The sequence below is a fragment of the Balaenoptera physalus genome (genome assembly GCF_965194825.1).
Source record: "Balaenoptera physalus genome assembly, chromosome: 20".
Lineage (NCBI taxonomy): Eukaryota > Metazoa > Chordata > Mammalia > Artiodactyla > Balaenopteridae > Balaenoptera > Balaenoptera physalus.
This window is the reverse complement of record NC_138901.1, coordinates 23,656,871-23,677,367: the sequence shown is the minus strand read 5'-3', so window position 1 is coordinate 23,677,367 and position 20,497 is coordinate 23,656,871. Positions and strand designations below refer to the sequence as shown.

Sequence of the window (20,497 nt, the reverse complement as noted above, 5' to 3'; positions counted from 1 at the left end):
ATTCTCTTAATGGAAAAAATTTCAATTCCCTGGAAGACTAAAAGGTACCTGGAACAGTTCTTTGCTCAAAAAGATAAAGCTTTGGGAAGATGGAATTATGAAGTTGCCTGAAAAAATGGCAGAAGGTAGTGGAACAAAACAGTGAATACGTTGCTCAATAAAGTTCTTGGTGAAAATGAAAAATGTGTCTTCTTATTTTTACTTAAAAACGGAAGGAACTTTTTGGCCATCCCAATACTTTTTGGAGTGGTGCTAGCAGGGGGATAGGGAGTACAAGGAAAGTTCAAAAGTAAAATGGGATGCTTGGGGTGAAAGTAAGATTAAGAATGAGGGAATGCTAGTGTATGTAAAAAGAGACAGGAAGCAGTGGTTACTAATTTGAAAGGCATAAAACAGCCCGTAACTTAAAAAAAAGTATCAAATGAAAATAATCTAGATTATTTAGGTCTTCCTTAAGACAGGTGATTTTTATTATATCAAAGTCCACTGCTTTCCTGCAGAGAATCTATTTTGTGGCAACACTCATAATAGCTAAACTGGATGGAGTACTAACAAGTACCAGAAACTAATTAAAGTTTTATTTCCATTAGAAAGAAGTTTTGCAATCTAGGATGACATACTGAAGATTCCAACTTTAGTTAAAATGGATGTGAAATCACATTTATTTTCAATTTTCAATGGAGTTACGTAGCATGGTTAAGGCTAGGGAAAAAAACAAATAATAATTTTATTTGAAAGAGATTATTTTAGTAATAAATACAGACCTGAGAAATAAATCATGAGTTTTACTATAAGCTACTGTTACCGCACATACGCAAACAAAAAGGCGTTTGTTTTTGTCCTTAAAATCCAAAAATATACTTGTAATACGTGTTGCAAAGAAATATGGATAACCTTATCCCCTTCAAAACAGCTGACATACAGGTCTGGTACCAAAGAGAGGATTAGAAAACATCATGTAAGCAATACAAGGTGATATCTGTGGAGGAAGGATGAAACAGTAAACTCAGCTTTAAAGTTATGGCACGCATGTGTGCAAAGGACCTTTTTAAAAAATACCTAACTACAACTATTTTCAAGGGAGAAAAAAGTAGAATGATTACATTTCTGGTTTTGACAATGACAGTATCAACAAGACACCAGAGTATATAGCCAGGTACCAAACAAAAGAAATCTGAAGTCTGTAAATACATAACTAAAGGAATATGATTTTAGCTTTTTATGATTCATGTACATTTGATATTAGCACATTTTGGCCTGTGCTGTAATGCTTAGGAAAGACATATTCTACTTGATTTTTTTTTTGGCCACGCCATGTGGCTTGTGGGATCTCAGTTCTCTGACCAGGGATTGAACCTGGGCCAAGGTAGTGAAAGCCCGGAATTCTAATCACTAGGCCACCATGGAACTCTCTGTATTTGATTTTATAAGGCAAATAATGGGGAACAGGAGTGCTTCTATTTAAAAGACTATAATATTAAAAAAATTAAGAATGCTTTAAAGCTAAATGTTCTGCATACACAGAACAACTCTCTTGGGTTCAAACATAAATTGTCAATAGGAGAAAACAGTCTGTGAATTTCATTAACGTAGAGAACCTAACTGGCATGTGATACTGCAGTAGTATTTTGGAGATTGTTCCACAGTTAGTAAAGATAAGGCTAAAAGCTGCTTTTAGAAGCTGTGAAATAAAAAAATGTAGGTATTAGTCTCTGGCCCTGCTCCTGGCACAGAGGTCTTAACATCCTTTGTAATTTTCTAAGTGATAAGAGTACTAGAGGTATCTTTTGTTTTAATATTTGATCTTTGACCCTAATTCCAAGACACAGACCTCCTAAATCCTTTGGAATTTCTTGGGTGATAAGAGTGTCTTTTGTTCTAATGAGGCAACTCTTTGTGGGCCCCTAGATAGCTTCAGGATGGGAGCTGGTCACCACATAGATCAAACTATGATTAGAGGGCTTCCTTGGTGGCGCAGTGGTTAAGAATCCGCCTGCCAATGCAAGGGACACGGGTTCAAGCCCTGGTCTGGGAAGATCCCACATGCCTCGGAGCAACTAAGTCCGTGCGCCACAACTACTGAGCCTGCGCTCTAGAGCCCTCGAGCCACAACTACTGAAGCCCGCGCGCCTAGAGCCTGTGCTCCACAACAAGAGAAGCCACTGCAGTGAGAAGCCCGCGCACCGCAACCAAGAGTAGTCCCCACTCGCCACAACTAGAGAAAGCCTGCGCACAGCAACAAAGACACAATGCAGCCAAAAATAAAAATAAATAAAATAAATACATTTATTTAAAAAAAAAACAAAACTATGATTAGAAGCTTGGAACTTTCAGCCCCATCACCCATCCTCCAGGAAAGGGAGAGGGGTTAGAGACTGAGTTAATGACCCATTATGCCTATGTGATGAAGCCTCCATAAAAATCCCAATACACAGGATTTGGAGAGCTTCTGGGTTGGTGGATAAGTAAAGGTGCTAGGAGAGTGGTGCACCTCGGAGGGCATGGAAACTCTGTGCCCCTTCTCATATACCTTGCCCTACACATCTCTTCATCTGACTGTTCATCTCTTTTATTATTATCCTTAATAATGAAACAGTAAACCTAAGTGTTTCCCTGAATTCTGTGAGCCATTCTAGCAAATTATCAAACCCAAGGAAGGGGCATGGGAACTCTGATTTACAGCTATCTGTCAGAAGTAGAGGTGACAATGTGGGATTCGCAACTGGTGTCTGAAGTGTGGGCAGTCTTGTGGGACTGAGTCCGTAAGTGTGGGATCTGATGCTAACTCCAGACAGACAGTGTCAGAATTGAACTAAACTGTAGGACATCCAAGCTGGTGTCAGAGAAATGCTTGATGTGCGGAAACCCACACATCTGGTATCAGCAGCACTGTGTGGTAGAGTTGTGTAGGTAAAGGGGGAGCACAGGAGGGTTTTCCTATAGGGGCTTAATTCAGAACTATGTTAAAAACCGAACAAGTAAGAAAAACTGCATGAGAAAAAGCAGGTTAAAGCCCAAAGTTGAAAATTTCAATCCAGCTACTGAAAAATGTAGCAAGAGTTTCTTCATTTATAATAAGAGATGGAGTAGATGAGCTAGATGATTTTTAAGATAACTTACAGCTTTGTGACCATATGATTTAGGATTAATTAAAAATGATATTACCTAACACCTGAAACCAACACAAGATTGTAAATAAACTATACTCCAATAAAATTTTTTTTAAAAATGGTATTAACCTAATTCAGTGGTTTCCAACCTCAGAGGCTGCCAAAGAAGGGAAAGCCAAGGGTCAGGGGCCAAGGCTCTAGCCATACCACCCTACTCTTGCCAGACCAATCAGTATAACTTCCCCTTATGTTAGCTATGTTTATTAGGGAAAGGGGGAAATTGTAATGCTTTAAAAAAAAAAGTCTGAAAACTACCACCGAGATGAAATGAAAGTTGCATCAGATATATAGCAATCATAATATACAGGTTTCTAAGTAGATATATTTAATGACAACTGGGCTCCATTTACACTGATAATTATAAAACATATCAAACACTGTTGTAATTGAGTGATTCAGTATAAACCATTATGCACAATTACAGCAATATTCAAAGAGAATACTGTCCTATGATATACTTTGCAGAAACTTCCCAGAAATTTAAAGACAGACCATGGAAAAGAGGAATTCTACTGAAATTCTATGGTTTAAGAACTAATCACTATCATTTTTAAGTGCTGGAAAATATATTTACCTGGGGTCCCTACTGCAGAAGAGGTTGAGTTACCTTAAAGAAGCAAGGCAGTCAAAGCTGTGACACCACCCCCACCCCCAAATCCTGGTTCAACCAGAACAGCACTCTGTTTACATGTACACATTGAATTTTTTTTTTTTTTTTTTTTTTTTTTTTTGGCGGTGCCGGTGCCACACAATCTAAGTTCCCCAACCAGGGATGGAACCTGGGTCCCAGCAGTGAAAGCGCCAAGTCCTAACCACTGGACTGCTAGGGAATTCCCACAGATTGAATGTGTTAAAAAATTATGTTTGAAAAAAGAATCCCCTAGGAGCAGGGAAAGGCTCCCAACCTGCGCTCAAGTTGGAGACAATGCAGGTGTAGAGTGTGGAGGAAGAGGCCCCACAGATGAACCAGTGTTAAAGCAGGCATCAAGTGTTAGAAGATTAGAAGACTGATGATTCAAGGCAGGACCTTGTGCTTGCAGCTGCTCCTGTCAATAGGTTTTCTAAAGCTAAAGCCAGTAATTCTCCTTGGAGACCCCAAAAACTATCTAAGGGGGAAAACCATGAAGAGTCAACTCTAAAGGACAAAAATCAAGTACAGCACAAAGTCTGACCTCCTAAACCAAATGACTTCAAATAAAAATGCTGGTTAAGGCAACAAAGCAAACTCATTTTGTACTAAAATATACTAAGACATTACCAGTATAAAATGTTTCCTATTTGGTAAGGAGAAGGCAGTAAAGGAAGATGAGTGGAGCAGGAAGGCACTGGGTGACAGATACCTTGCTTCTGAATGAGAAACAGGAGGTCCCACAGTATCATTATTAATCATACAGCTAAGGCTAGCTGCTCTATTCTATATGATAGAACACTTTAATCTTAAAAAAGCAAAGTCGAAAAAAATCAATTTCATTATAATAGAGATTTTCTTGCAAAGAACTTTAACATAGTATTACTATTCAAAGATACGGACATGAAATAAAATATTATACTTTTGGGACTTTGAAATGTTATTTTTAAAAATATCCTGACTACTTATATAAAATAGGTGAACATGGCTTAAGATATTAAAACCTAAAAAAACAAAATATTAAAATAAAGATAGGAAAAGAGATAAAGGATACTCAGGAGACAACAGACAAATGTTCCAGGAATCTGGGATAAAAGAGTTATTATAACTGAGAACTTAATCTAGTTCTTATCTTCCTAGTACCAAAAAGAACTATCTCAAGAGAGGAGAGTTAAAGACTTGCTTTGTAGTTCTCATGAAAGCTGCTGTTGCCATGTATTTAATATATCTCATAAATGTGACACTATTATCAACACTACAATAAAATATATCAGCTACTGTATACTAAGGTAAAGTATCTAAGATTCCACTTAGGCTGATTCAGATGGTCAGCATGCCACCGACCAAGGGCTTAACACCTGTACTTTTAAGAAAGAAAACTTAGCAAATGAATGAATTTGGCTTTAATTCATATTTCTACCACTGAATTAATATGTTTGGCCTTGATCAACATCCTTTATTGAACATGAATGAATTAAAATTCATTTGGATTTCCACAGCAAGAACTCAAGCTCAGTTTTGTTCACATGCTATTATTTAACAGTAAAGCTCTAAGTTAACAATATGTTAAGTGTACGCAAAATTTCATTCATTAACTTTCTAAATTCTCTTTCCTTCTTATACATGATCAGTAGCAGATAGAATCTTTAAATATAAATTAAACTTACAGTGAGGTTAAAAAAAGTATTGAAGAGAATTAATCACAGATAACTGAATCAAAAGGAATGAAATCAAAACGAAAGAATTTATCATTACATACATTTTAAACATAACTCTCAATTCCTTCAGATGTTCTGTGACACTACTTTGTTAAAAAGAACATCTCGCAAAAGATCATTTCAGCCCACGATACTGTATTACTAATAGTTCCTTCTTTGTTTTTGTGATTTTACATTTGAGACAAAACAAAACTAGAAGATCTTTCCTTTTCTCAATTATTAGGTCAAATCACAAAAATTTAGGTAACATATACGATAGATGGTTTCTATGAGGTTGAACCATATGACTGCCACTATACAACTATTTTTGATACACAAAACCAGCAATTTTATATGGTTCAACTTAATATGAAAATTGGACGAGACTAGTGCCTTTCCCCATTTAAAACAATTTCAACTTGCAATGTCTTTATAGGAACCTTTTACTTATAAAACTTAGAGAAGTTATGTAACTATTCATAGTACTATAATTAATAAAAAAAGAAACATTTCCATTACAACGTATAAAATAAAGACCTTCTAAGGATAAGATGCTTAAATGCTATTGTGCCTTCAGATTTAAACAATGACTAAGCATTTCAATATAAACTGAGAAATTCCATACTCACATGTTTAAAGCAGGTAACTGGAGCTGCTATAAAGCTATTGCTATTGATGTAGTTACCCCAGCTGAAACCTTCCATGGAGACTGCTACTGAAATAAAATAAATTTAGATATATTACAGTTCTAAAATTTGTAAGAAGGCTATTATTTTAAAATGTGAAATGACACAAATTTAATTTATCACCTCTAAAGAAAGTTTTTTTCTATAAAGACAGAACTTCTCTAAATAAACATGAACTTTAGCATATATCATATTTGCAAACAAATAGCAGTTTAACTCTTCTATACACAACATATGCTCCTTGGGAAGTGAGGCAAGAGCTCTCCAGTTATAAGAAACAAAGAACAGCGGAGAGCAGATACCTTCAGGATAACAAATGCTGTTCTGGCTGCTCTTGTGCTTTATTCCCACGCAGCTGTTACCCGTGCACTTCAATGAGATTTCTATCCAGTATCCACCACCTAATAGCACCATAACTTGTGAACACTATTCTATTCTAGAATAATTTACTGAAATCAAAACCACTATCAGGAAGCCCAGTGTCACAATGTGCAAATACAGTAGAGAAATACCTTAGTTAACAGAATCCAAAATTAAAATGTTATTAAAACTAGATGAATCAGTACCAAATATTTCACCTCCACTACATTCACCCATATTACCTGATTTAGTCTTTGCTTGATTTTGCAAGGTAGCTTGATACTGAGCATATGCAGCTAGTTTAGCAACTAAAGGTTGTTTCTGAAGAACTTTTGCTTTCTTTGTTGGAGGCTTACCCTAAAACAAGAAGAGTTAAGTAAATAGGATTCTTTCTCATCCCCCCACCCCCAAATCTGAAAACTAACTTGATTGCATACTACTCATTCTGCTTAAGTAAACATCGAGGGTTTAGAAAATTATTAAAGCAGAGGAAACATACAAGGAATTTTAACATGAGAAATGTTTTCTGGAGTTCTGCTACAATGTAGATACCTAATATGGGTAGCAGAGCCGGCACAGACTAAAATAGCAATATGCAAATTAATATGTTAATAAAAAATTATATCCCATAAGATGTTAAAATATAGGCTGTGGTGGATAATTCATTCCTTCTTGTACTAGATAAAACCAGTGGTTATTCACTCATGCAGGTTGCCAAGCATTGCTATTCATATAAGAAAAGATAATTTAATGTTTAAAGAGCAAGTGACTGAGGTTTATACCTTTAGCGCTAACGCAAAAGATCAATGACAAAATGATCATGGGCCAAATTCAGTGTGACAAACTGCCATCCATTTGGGTACAGACCATTGCTCAGGATCTTTAGGTACTGTCTATCTGAAATATAGAAATACATCTAAGTGATGTATTTCCTTAATCTGGGGAATTTAAATAATCCTTTCAGTGCTATGCAATGATCACAATAAGGTAAAGAATATGAAAAATGTGATCATTCAAATAAAATATATTACAAAAATCAGTTATGTGATGCCTTTAAAAAGTTGTTTATATGCTACAATAGTAATAACTTAGTCAAATGGTCAAATCTCCAGTCATTTTGTAGGCACTGACGTACATTTACAGAAAGATGATTTTCTTTTTGTATTATGAATTTTTCCAAAAAGTTAGTTGGATTAACCAAATACACTTGGTCAAGGTATCAAATGGGTTGCAATCAAAAATACAAACCAAAGATGATGGAAAAATAAAACCAAAGGGTAAATCACTCCCCCTCCCAGCACTGAAAGTTTCTACTTTGATGTCAACTCCAAAGAAAACCAGGGGGAAAAATGGCTTCAATTCATGTATATAAAAAGATGTTTATTACATTTATACTTATTTAGAAAAAAGACACAAACAATTCATAGTTTATTTTGGATAGTATGCCTTCTCTATTTATAACAGCTACTCAATTTTATAGAATGAACATATTTCTTAAAAATGTGGGGTATAAAATGATAACTGGCCAATTGGGCAAAGGTGGAGTGCAGCGAATCACAATCAAATGACAGATAAACAGTGAAAGCCATAGAAATAACAGATATAAAGAATAAGAAGGTTTCTGTACCGTTACCTGAAGTCTGGCCAAAATGCTTGCCTTCTTGGAGTTTGACGAGTAACTTCTTGAACATGAAACACTGCAGAAACGCTTTGTTTTAGAGTAAAAAGCATCTCGCACACCAACCATCCCACACATTTCACAGGTAGCTAATTAACAAGAACAATGGTGTTATGATCATATAATAAAACCAACTTTCATCTAACAGTTTAATAATTTCTTCAATTATCTAAAGGTTTTAATTTTAAAAATTTCTTTAAAGCAGATAGAAAATTTCTTCTATCTGTTACATAAATGATATAAAAACCTAATAAAAGCTAGGGGAAAGACTGGAATGATACCACAGCTACAGGCTCCAGAAGGTCTGACAATAGCTTAAGGTCTGAAAAGGCTTTAAAAAGGGTCAAAAGACACACAAACAAATATAAGTTAGATTCAACTAACATTTCCTGTTATATTCAGGAGACGAGAGAAACAGGATAGGTTCAAAGCTTGAGGTACGTGCACTATTATTAACTGATAATAGAGGGCAACAAAACTCTAACCACTATTGGGTCTCTTTTGTAAATTAGCATAATGGACAATAATTTGAAAGGCAGAATTAGAAGAACAGGGTAATAAGAAGTGAAGCTCAAAAAAGATACATAGGTTGTGGGATTGCTGAATTACACAATAGTTCTATTTTTAAATTTTTGAGGAATCACCATACTGTTTTCAATAATGGCTTTACCAATTTACATTACCACCAAGAGTTTGTAAGACTTCCCTCTCTCCACATCCTCCTCAACATTTGTTATCTCTTGTCTTTTTGATACTAGCCATCCTAACAGGTATGAGGTGATATCTCATTGTGGTTTTGATCTTCATTTCCCTGATGATTAGTGATGTTGAGCACATTTTCATGTATCTATTGGCCATTTGCATGTCTTCTTTGGAAAAATGTCTATTCAGGTCCTTCGTCCATTTTTAAATTGGATTATTTGCTTTTTTGGCTATTGAGTTGTATGAGTCCTGTATATATTTTGGATATTAACCCCTTATCAAATATATGGTTTACAAATATTTTCTCCCACTCTGTGGGTTACCTTTTCAATTTACTGTTTCCTTTGCTGAGCAGAACCTCTTTAGTTTAATGTAACCTCACTGCTTATTTTAGCTTTTGTTGCCTGTGCTTTTGGTGTCTTATCCAAGAAATCACTGCTAGGACCAACGTCAAGGAGCTTCTTTCTTATGTTTTCTTCTAGGAGTTTTACAGTTTCAGGTCTTACATTTAAGTCTTTAATCCATTTTCAAGTTAATTTTTGTGAGTGGTATAAGATAGGGGTCCAGTTTTTCTTTTGCATGTGGATATCAAATTTCTCAACACCATTTACTGAAAAGACTGTCCTTTCCCCATTGTATGTTCTTGTTGCCCTTATCAAAAATTAGTTGACTGCAACTCAGTATCTCAAAGAGATATCTGCCCCCCCCACGTTCATTGTAGCATTATTCACAATAGCCAAGTTATGGAAATACACTGTCTTTTGATGGATGAGTGGATAAAAAAAAAAATGTGGTATATATATAGATAGATAGATAGATAGATACACAGATAGATATGGTATCCATATATATGGAATATTATTCATTAAATTGGAATATTATTCATTATAATTGAGTATTATTCAGCCATAAAAAGAAGGAAATATTGTCATTTCTGACAACATGGACGAAACTGGAGGGTATTATGCTAAGTGAAGCCAGAAAGAGAAAGACAAATAGTGTACGGTATCACTTATATGTGGAATCTTAAAAAAAAAAAGCCCATTTCATAGAATGGTGGTTGCCAGGGGTACAAATTTTCAGTTATAGAAAGAGTAAGTTGTGAGGATCTAATGTGCAGCATGGTGACTATAGTTAATAACACTACTGTACTGTATACTTGGAAGTTGCTGAGAGTGGATCTTGTGCTCACACCACACGCGCGCACACACACACACACACTCAGTTAACTTTGTGAGGTGACAGATGTGTTAATTATCTTGATCTTGGTAATCATTCCACCGTATCCATGTATATCAAATCACCACATTTATAGACATGTATACATTTAAACATATACAATTATATTTGTCAATTATTCCTCAGTAAAGTTGGGGGAAAAAAGATAACATAGCAAACAACTGCTTGAGTGGATTCAAATCTCCATCTAACCAGTTATAACTGGAGGAACTTACAGTTTAACCAGTAAGTTCTCATAACAAATTATGAGAACTCATGGAAAAAATGTAAGAAGCCGAGGATAAGAGATAAACAAAGGGTGTCTAAGGGAAAAAAAGCCTGAATGATTTTCTGTTGTAAAAATTCTAGAACAGATTATTTAAAAGGTTTGTGGATCATCTAGGTAAAAAAAAAAAAAGCGATCCCAAGGGGACAGTATATCTTTGCCAAGAACTGAACATGTCAAACTAGAATTCCCATGACCAGGATGTAAGCTCCACCAGGGAGTTTATTCTATATTGTTCCTATTTGTATCTGTAAAACAGAGTCTGGCACATATAAAGCTCCCTTTTGTGATAAGATTACCAGACTGGTATATCATAACTAAACCACGACAAGATGTATATTAACAGGAGTTAACACATTTGATAAAATCTCTCATGTAGCTTTGTCAGTAAGGATTGAGAAATTCAAGCTGAAGCAGAAAACACCTAGGTAGGTTTTAACTGGTTGGATGACCACACCTAGTGAGTCATGATAAGTGAAGTTAAGTTCTTTGATATGATCTGCAGGACTCTGTACCAGGCCCTTAGATGCTCAACGTTTTAATCAAAAGACTAGAATATAGGGCTTCCCTGGTGGTGCAGTGGTTAAGAATCCACCTGTCAATGCAGGGGACACGGGTTCAAGCCCTGGTCCGGGAAGATCCCACTTGCCGCGGAGCAACTAAACCCGTGCGCCACAACTACTGAGCCTGTGCTCTAGAGCCCGCGAACCACAACTACTGAGCCCGAGTGCCACAACTACTGAAGCCCCCGTGCCTAGAGCCCGTACTCCACAACAAGAGAAGCCACCCAATGAGAAGCCCACGCACCACAACGAAGAGTAGCCCCTGCTCGCCGCAACTAGAGAAAAGCCCACGCGCAGCAGCAAAGACCCAACACAGGCAAAAAAAAAAAGAAAAAAAGCACCAATGTCATTAAAGGCCAAAGGAAACTAATTAAAAAAAAAAAAAAGACTAGAATATGACTTACAGGGCATTATTATCAAATCTGCAAATGACGATCAGATGACACTGCATTCAACATTAGATGAAAGAATTAGGAATAAAATATTTCTAAGACCAAAATTTAGTAAGAAAAAGGTTACATGGAGAGTTTTAAAGTCTTAACACCTTGGGTTTAAAAAATCAACAGCAAAAGCGCAAGATTGATTTAAATTGGTCTAGTTCATGTGGTTTCAGTTATTTGCAAATTCAGTATTAGTTTTAAAAAAGTTAAAGCAATTTTGGTGGCCTGAATGGAAACACAGTGTCCTAAAAATAGGAGATAAAAGCTGAACTACCTTCTGTCCTAATCACACAGGGTGACCAACTATTTGCCTGAGGTCCTTTTCCAGGATGTGGGACATTCAATCCTAAAACCAGGACAGTCTCAGGCAAATCAGGACAAGTTGTCACCCTACTACCACATAATCTGAAGTATTCCCAGAAGAAAGTGAGCAGGATACTGATGAATTAAATTACTGCTGCTATGAGAAATGACTGAAACAATTAGGTTTACTTAGTGTGTCCTAGAGACACACTAGAAATAAGTGTTATAGTGTGATGGGAAGAGATGTCTTTGTAACAGGGATTAGAATCATTCTGTGTACCTTTAAAAACCAAAATTAAGACCAAAAGACAAAAGTTAGAGCAAGGATAATTTTGGTTCAATATAAAGGATATTCTGGTAATTAGAGATACCCTATCGCCAAAGTGTTAAAACAGAAAATTTATAAGGAATTGTTAAAGAGAAGGGAGACTTAACCTTGAAAGTCTCTTTCAACTCTGTAAGTCTATTATCTTACACACTTCCAATTACATAGGGATTTATTATTTAATTATGGAATTTAAGTCCCATTAAGTTTCTCAGCTGCCTTTTGTTTTCATTTTTTTCTACTTGTTTTCTACCAGCAGGTGATAGGTATGCAAAATAAAGAGATCTAACACAAACCCAGTGATCTTATCTAGAACTATAAGTTTCAGACTGTGTTTCTTCAAACTGTTCTTTAAAAATTCTAAGGGCAATGATAGGAGAAATGGAATCAAAACATACCCTCAAATATAAAGGTGTGTAACAGGTGAAGGCTGTTCACCTGAGCTGAAGTATATACTCCATACTCACCCATGCCAGATTTACCATCTGGGTATGTGTACACTTGGCCATTGTTTTTGATAATTGGCAGATTAGAAGGTAAAGGAGCAACTTCCTCTTCACTCTCCTCAGAGCTGGAGCTGCTACTCGTGTCCTCACTGCAGCTATCATAACCGTCAAACATCCCGAAAGAGTCTCTTCTTTTCCTTTCGGATCGTGAAGAATGTTCAGTCTTAAAAGTAGAAGAAATCAGTAACACATGACACAGCACTCATGTACACTACCTAAAAGACCTTAGTTCAAATTGTGATAAATGAGATTTGAAAAATGAAAATCTAGCCCTGAGAATTGATAATTTTATTTTATAATGAAAAGCTAAATGTTTGTGTCAAGTGGAGCCCTCCACTTCCATGAGGCATAAATCTATTAGCTACCATGTTAGCTAAAAGGAGTAATAATAATGATGGAAAAAACACTAAATGGGAATCGGAAGATCATCATGTAATTCAAGTTTTGCCATAAACTAGATATATCACTTCTCTATAAAATGTGATTAGATCAGATGATTTCTTTTTTTAAAACAACTGTGGTGAAATACACATAACAAATACCTATTTCAAAAATTATAGAAGACAGCATTTCTACATGTAACACTATTTCATTTTTTTAACATACATAATTAGAAAAAAACCCAATCATCTCCAGCTAAACACTATTTCCTTTTCAAAAGAAAAAGCACAAAGATACTATATATCAGGTTCAGCAAATGCTACTCATATGTTCCTCCAAAAATGTTCCCTCACTCAAGCCACCAAAAAACCCCCAAACTAATACCTACCACCACTCCAACTTTTCCTGAAATCAATTCCAAAACTTCAAGTTCAGTGAGAAGAAAGTTAAAAGAAAGCAGGAAAAAACAAAGAGAAAAAAAGAAATGGAATATTTGAAATGAAAAAAAATCAAACCATCACTAAACATACAGTGAGTTACAAGTAGAGTGAAAACTATCAACCAAAAAATCTTTAGAGTTTGGTACCTATCTTATTCTTTTGCTTCCGTTATAATTTTTTTGGTATCATCTTCCACCTTATGCACAATTTCTTCTCTGGCTAGTTTAACATCTTAACATGACCAATAACAAAGCTGAAATCTGTTGTCCAAAGTTTGACAAGATAAAAGCATCCAAATGCATATCTTAGTTTTATTGAATAAACTGTCATTTTCAGATATGCTTGTATTAAAAGTTTGCTTTGAGATGGGGAACTGATTTTCACTTGTATCCGGTGTAACTATGAAAGCAATAAAACTAGTTTCTTAATCCACACATGGAAATATTATATACTCAAATGAATACCGTCTTCTAAGAAGTCCCCTTGGGAGGCTCTACAAATGTTCTACTAATATTGCCACAACTTCTAACTTTTTTTTTTACTATTCTTCTTTCAGAACTCTCTTTTAGACCCAATTTAAAAAAGAAAAGCCAACTGAGGTCACTTTAGAATATTCATCCCTCCCCTACTATTGGTTTCCCCAGCCTGATTATTTAGCAGATTTGGTTCCGAATAGCTTTTAGTTATTTCTATAAATTACATGTATCTTCAAAGAATCAAAATCTGCTACCACCAGGAGATTTCAAAAGAATAAAGACTCTGAAGGCAATTCAAAAGGAAAAGTCTAACAATAGTTTGAACTGGTAAGGTGGCAGGGAATAGGATAATCCTTGTTTCGATAAAGTATGGTACTCGCAACACAGAATTCTGACAGACCCAGGTTTGAGACTCAGCTTTGTCATTTATTAGCCGTGAACCTGGGCAAGTGATGAGTTTCTTTCTCTTATTCATTCAACATTCAACAACAATTTATTGAGCATTTGTGTGTCTCACAGTAAGACAGGTTAAGAGCGATCAATGGTTCTCATAAGGTTATAGTCTACTGGTGGGAGAAATCCAAGCAAGATCATGTGATAATTGAGTAACAAGGCAAGTGTAGTCAACTGAGATTCAGTGGTGAGGAAAGACCCTGAGGACAAAAAAGGCAGCCACTTGAATATCTGGTGCTGGAAGGAAAGGGCAAGACAAAGGCTTTTGGGCTGGAACATACTTGGTGCACTGAAAGCCAATGTGGCTGGTGTCCAGTGTGAGAGGTGTGGGAGATGAGGCTGGAGGAGGATGCAGCGGCCAGATCACCAGGGCCCTTGAAGGCTAGGTTAAAGTTTGATATATTTTTTTCCTGAGGGCAACATAAAGACACTATGAAATACTTATCACAATGCCTGGAATATACATTTAGTAAACACTGGCTAGAATTCTAAATTCTAATAAATTCATACACCTTAACTCCATACAGAGATGATCTTTAACATCCAGAGTTTTCATATAAGTTTGTCGTCCACTTTATAGTCAGCTTGGTTAGCAGCTAACATATTTACTGACCCTGAAGTGTCAACACAGAATATCTTATTCTGACTCAACTTGTTAGAGAATATAAACTTAAAATTTCAGGGATCCAATGATTACAAACATTTTGGTTTCAATAAGTATAGGCTGTTAACATTTTTAAAAAAGTATTATGGTCAAATACATTTGGGAAATTTTCCTTACTTCAAAGCCCTCTTCGAGCCCTTAAGATGCTTGTGAACATTACAATAATTTAAGAGGTATATATAGTATGCAGTGTTTTCCAAAGCATCTTTAAGGACTAATGTTCTAGAGAAATGCTCTCTATATCAGACCAAAACCCCTGAGGGGGCTGCAACTTCAATATAAGTTGTAAAATGGGTGGGAAAAAAACTGAGTACATGTAGGGAGTTCCCTGGTGGCCTAAGTGTTAGGATTCCAGGCTTTCACTGTGGTGGCCTGGGTTCAATCCCTGGTTGGGCAATTGAGATCCCACAAGCTGCACAGCTCAGGGACCTACAAAGGAGCCTTTTTGTCCATGCTCTGGGTGGAGAGGCTTCTCTGGGATTTTGCAACCAAAGACCTGAGGTTGTAACTTATCCTACCCTAGATGGTCAGAAAATTCCCATGTCAAGAAATTAAAGTGGTTCTAGGATACCAGTGCCCCCTGACACCGAGCAAAAGCAATCCTAAATCATTTCAGAAATAATCACCTACAATTCGGGCCTTTCAGCATTTCCACAGATTTTTATCAAATATCAGTACACAATCAAATATCAAACACACAATAAGTGGTCCACCGCAAGTGTCAGCAGAAATAGATTAGATATCCCAAATAGTTAGGCACTGGAATTGCCAGAGACAGAATATAAAATAACCATACAAGAACTAAGAAGAAATAAAAAATGTTATTGAAAAATGAACAGAGAATACAAAGCAATCAGAAAGAACCAAATGTAATTTCTGTAAATGAAAAATACAACTGCTGTAATTTAAAAAAAAAAAAACACAAAAAAACCCTAAATGTATTAGACATGCCTAAAAAATAATTGGGGAAATGGAAGATAAACATTAAGAAAGAACCCAAAACAGCAAAGAAGAACAGAAACATGGAAACTAAGAGGTTAAAAGAGCACTGAATGTAAAGATCTAATAATAAATGTCAATAAGAATTCTCAAAGGAGGTGGACTTCCCTGGTGGTACAGTGGTTAAGAATCCGCCTGCCAATGCAGGGGACACGGGTTCGAGCCCTGATCCGGGAAGATCCCACATGCTGCAGAGCAACTAAGCCTGTGTGCCACAACTACTGAGCCTGTGCTCTAGAGCCCGCGAGCCGCAACTACTGAGCCTGCATGCCACAACTACTGAGCCTGCATGCCACAACTACTGAAGCCCTCATGCCTAGAGCCCGTGCTCCGCAACAAGAGAAGCCACCGCAATGAGAAGCCCACACACGGCAACGAAGAGTAGCCCTTGCTCGCTGCAACTGGAGAAAGCCCGCATGCAGCAACAAAGCCCCAACACAGCCAAAAATAAATAATAAATAAATAAATTTATATATATAAAAAAAAATTCTCAAAGGAGAGACTATGGAGAATGGAAAAAGGTAAAGCTGAATGAGATACTGGCTGAAAATTTTGAAGAAATAACAAAAACATGAATTCACAGATAGAACTACAATGTATGTTAAGCACTACAATATATGTTAAGCACAACAGAAAGATATCCACATCTAAACAGATCACAGTAAAAGTGCAGGAGACCAGAGAGAAGATTTCAAAAGTCACCAATCACAACAGTGAATCTCACTAGTCAACAAGCCCAATTTAGGCACATTTAGTCCCATCAGCTGCTTAGTAACTAACCATTAAATATGAATAAACAGGCAAGGATTACCAGTCATTTGCGAAAGGCCTCTTAAAAATGTGAAAGACCAGGAACTTCCCTGGTGGTCCAGTGGTTAAGACTCCTCGCTCCCAAGGCAGGGTGCCTGGGTTCGAGCCCTGGTCAATCCCTGGTCAGGGAACTAAGATCCCACATACTGCAACTAAGCACTTGTGCTGCAACTATTGAGCCTGTGCACCTCAATGAAGAGCCCATGTGCCGCAATGAAGACCCAGCGCAGCCAAATTAATTAGTTAATTAATTATTTTGAAAATTAAAAAAATTAATTAATTAAAAAAATGTGAAAGACCAAAACAAATCTGCAGAAAAAAAGAATCTACAGGAAATAGAAGTAATGCAGGGAGCAAAAGAAAACTTCAAAAAAAAATAATTCTTCAGAGAAATATAATAATAGGATGCTATCAGTGAACAAGACAGATCTTGGAATTTAAAAAACAGAAGAGGCAAAATAATAAATTAATACATGGATAGTAAAATCAAGGAAATCTTTCAAAAAGCATGTGTGTATGTGTATACACGAGACAAATAGGTAGATAATAAAAGAGAAAAGATAAAAGTTAAATACAGAAGATACAAAATCCAAAGAATAGAGATACTGAAGAAAGAAAACAGATAGGAACAAAGAAGAAAATACAACAACAAGAATTCCAGGATCAAAAGACAGAGTTCCTATACTGAAGGGACCACGTTAAGTCCAGCTTAATGACTTAAAAAAACCCCAAACTATACCAAGGTACATCCTTATAAAAATTACAGAACTTTGCCATACTAAAAGCTTCAAGAAAAACACTATATCACACAAAAAGAGAAGGGAATTAGGATATCAGTGGGTTTCTCAATGACAAGATTAACAAAAGTAATGCCTTCAAACTTCTAAAGGAAAAAAATTCTTATCAGAAAAGCTATACTCGAAGCTCCAAGTGACAATCAACTAACTAAAAAACAAACAAACAAAAAAAAAGAAGAAAAAAAAGAAAGCAATCGCCAGTTCTTTGAGAAGATCAGTAAGACTGATCAGAGATAAGCCAAAAAGAGAAAAGACAACATTTCCAGTATCAGGGATGAGAGGCAGCATCACTACAGATTCTGCAGATATTAAGAGGAGAGTAAGAATATTACCAACAACTTTATGTTAATAAATTTGACAACTTAGAGGCAATGGACAAATTCTTTGAAAGACATAAAACCAAATCTCACATATAAACATATTACCTGAACAGGTAAATAACTATAATAACCTGAATAGGTAAAGAAACTAAATGTGTAGTTACAAACCTTCACACAAAGAAAACTCCAGCCCAAATGGCCTCACTGGAGAATTCTACGTAAGAAATACTACTGATTCTACACCAACTCTTCCAGGAAACTGAAGAGGATGAAATAGTTTCCAACTCATTCTATTAGGCCAGCATTACTCTGATCCCAAAACCAGACAAAGCTATTACAAGAAAACTACAGAGCAATATTACTCATGAATATAGGATGCAAATATTTTAAACTAAATTTTAGCAGACTGAATCAAACACTATATAAAAAGAATAATATAGGATGGCCAAGTGGGTTTATCCCAGGAAGGCAAAGCTAATTCAACATTTGAAAATCAATAAATTCACCATATTACTAGACTAAAAAACAGAAGTCATATGATTATCTCAAGAGATACAGAAAAAGCATTTGACAGAATCTGAGACCTATTCCTGATTAAAAAAAACCCCTCAGCAAACTAGGAATAGAAGAGAACTTCCTCATCCGATAAAGAACATTCAGGAAAATCCTAAACTTAGCATGAAATTTAATGGGGACTTCCCTGGCGGTCCAGTGGTTAAGACTCCATGCTTCCACTGCAGGGGGCACGGGTTCGATCCCTGGTTGGGGAACTAGGATCCTGTATGCTGTGTGGCGCAGCCAAAAAAAAAAAAAAGAAATTTACTGATGAAAATCTGGATGTTTTCCCATTAAGACTGGGAGTATATATATTTGCTTTTACCATTTTAATTCAATATTGTACTAGAAATTCTAGCCAGTGCAATAAGAAAAAAGAAGCACAGAAATAAAGAAATAAAAGAATCCAGATTGTAAAGAAGTAAATTTAACTAACCTTTATTCCCAGACATCACGACTGTAGAAAATCTGATGGAATATACAGTAAGTGTTGGGCTAATAAGTGTTTAGCAAGGATGCAGGACAAAGTATCAGTACAGAAAAATCAGCTGTATTTCTATATACTAGCAACAAAACTCCAGAAATTGAAATTTTTGGAGTTCAATTTCTGGAAATAAAAAAAATATCACTTACGATAGCATCAAAAAATATGAAATAATTGGGGATAAATCTGGCAAAAGATGTGCAAGACCAATACCATGAAAACTACTAAATGTTCCTGAAAGAGTTAAAGAAAGATCTAAATAAATGGAAAGATGTACTGCGTTCACGGATTATAAGAATAAATATTGTTAAAATGCCAATTCTTCCCAAGTTGATTTATAGATCCAACACAATTCTAATCAAGGGACTTCCCTGGTGGTCCAGTGGTTAAGAATCTGTGCTTCCACTTCAGGGGGCAGGGGTTCGATCCCTGGCTGGGGAACTAGGATTCTACATGTTACATGGAGTGGCCAAACAAACCAACCCCAAAAAACACAACGTAATCAAAACACAGAAGATTTTGGGGTAGAAACTGACAAGCTGAATCTAAAATTCATATGGAACTGCAAGGGCCTAGAATAGCCAAAACAAATTTGAGAAGAACAAAGTTGAAAGACTTAAGCTTCCTGAATCCAAGACGTATGCTGAAACTACTCTAATCAAGGCAGTGGAATTTTGACATAAAAGACCGACAAACAGATCAAAAGAAATAGAGCCATACATATATGGTCAATTGATTTTTTTCACAAGTGTGAAAAGGCAATTCAGTGGAGAAAATATAGTCTTCTCAACAAAAGGTGCTGGAACAAGCAGATAACCATATGCAAAAAAAAAAAAAAAAAAAAAAAGACAGTGATCTATACATTATATTATAAAGAAAAAGTAACTCAAAATGGATCACAGGGAATTCCCTGGTGGTCCAGTGGTTAGGACTTGGCGATTTCACTGCTGTGGCCTGGGTTCAATCCCTGGTCGGGGAACTAAGATCCCACAAGCCACACGGCGTGGCCAAAAACAAAAACAAAATGGATCACAGACCTAAAAGTAAGAGGTAAAACTAAAAACTTCCGGAAAAAAAATTGGAAAAAAAATTCAAGATGTTAGGTTAGGTATAAAAAGTTTTTGGATATGACATCAAAAGTATGACCCATTAAAGGAAAAACTGATAACTAAACTTAATCAAAATTTAAAACTTCTGGTCTTTGAAAGACACCATTAAGAGAATAAAACAAGCCACAGACTGGAAAACGATATTTGCAAATCATATACTTGATAAAGGATTTGTATCCAGGACATATAAAGAACCGTCAAAACTCAGTAACTTAAACAACATAATTAAAAAAAAAAAAAAACAGGCAAAGATCTAAAGAGAATTCACAAAGAAGCTACATGGACGGCAAATAAGGACATGAATACATGTTCAACATCATTGGTCATTAGGAAAATACAAATTAAAATCACAAGATGTTCTTATGCATCCATTAGAATGACCAAACAACCCACAACCCTCTATGGTCTGTGCAGCAAATGGAACTCTCATATACCGAAGATGGGAGT

The 20,497-nt window shown here is 35.9% G+C and overlaps 1 protein-coding gene and 1 pseudogene across 23 annotated transcripts in view; one reads left to right on the top strand and one right to left on the bottom strand.

Moving 5' to 3' along the window:
- Window positions 1-20,497, top strand: part of LOC309649851 (diphthamide biosynthesis protein 3 pseudogene) — a 185,968-nt pseudogene that overhangs the window by 83,097 nt on the left and 82,374 nt on the right. The gene's annotated exons all lie outside the window — the stretch shown is intronic.
- MBTD1 (mbt domain containing 1) overlaps window positions 1-20,497 on the bottom strand; it is a 68,778-nt gene that overhangs the window by 28,036 nt on the left and 20,245 nt on the right. For 7 of the 22 annotated variants that reach the window (XM_082440348.1, XM_082440349.1, XM_082440366.1 and 4 more), the window contains 4 exons: window positions 12,524-12,725; window positions 8,169-8,308; window positions 6,784-6,898; window positions 6,125-6,210 (listed from right to left, as the gene is read on the bottom strand). In XM_082440348.1, coding sequence (XP_082296474.1) covers window positions 6,125-6,210; window positions 6,784-6,898; window positions 8,169-8,308; window positions 12,524-12,677 — 495 coding nt within the window. In that variant the 5' untranslated portion in view covers window positions 12,678-12,725. The other 15 variants (XM_082440355.1, XM_082440367.1, XM_082440358.1 and 12 more) reach the window with 12 other exon arrangements.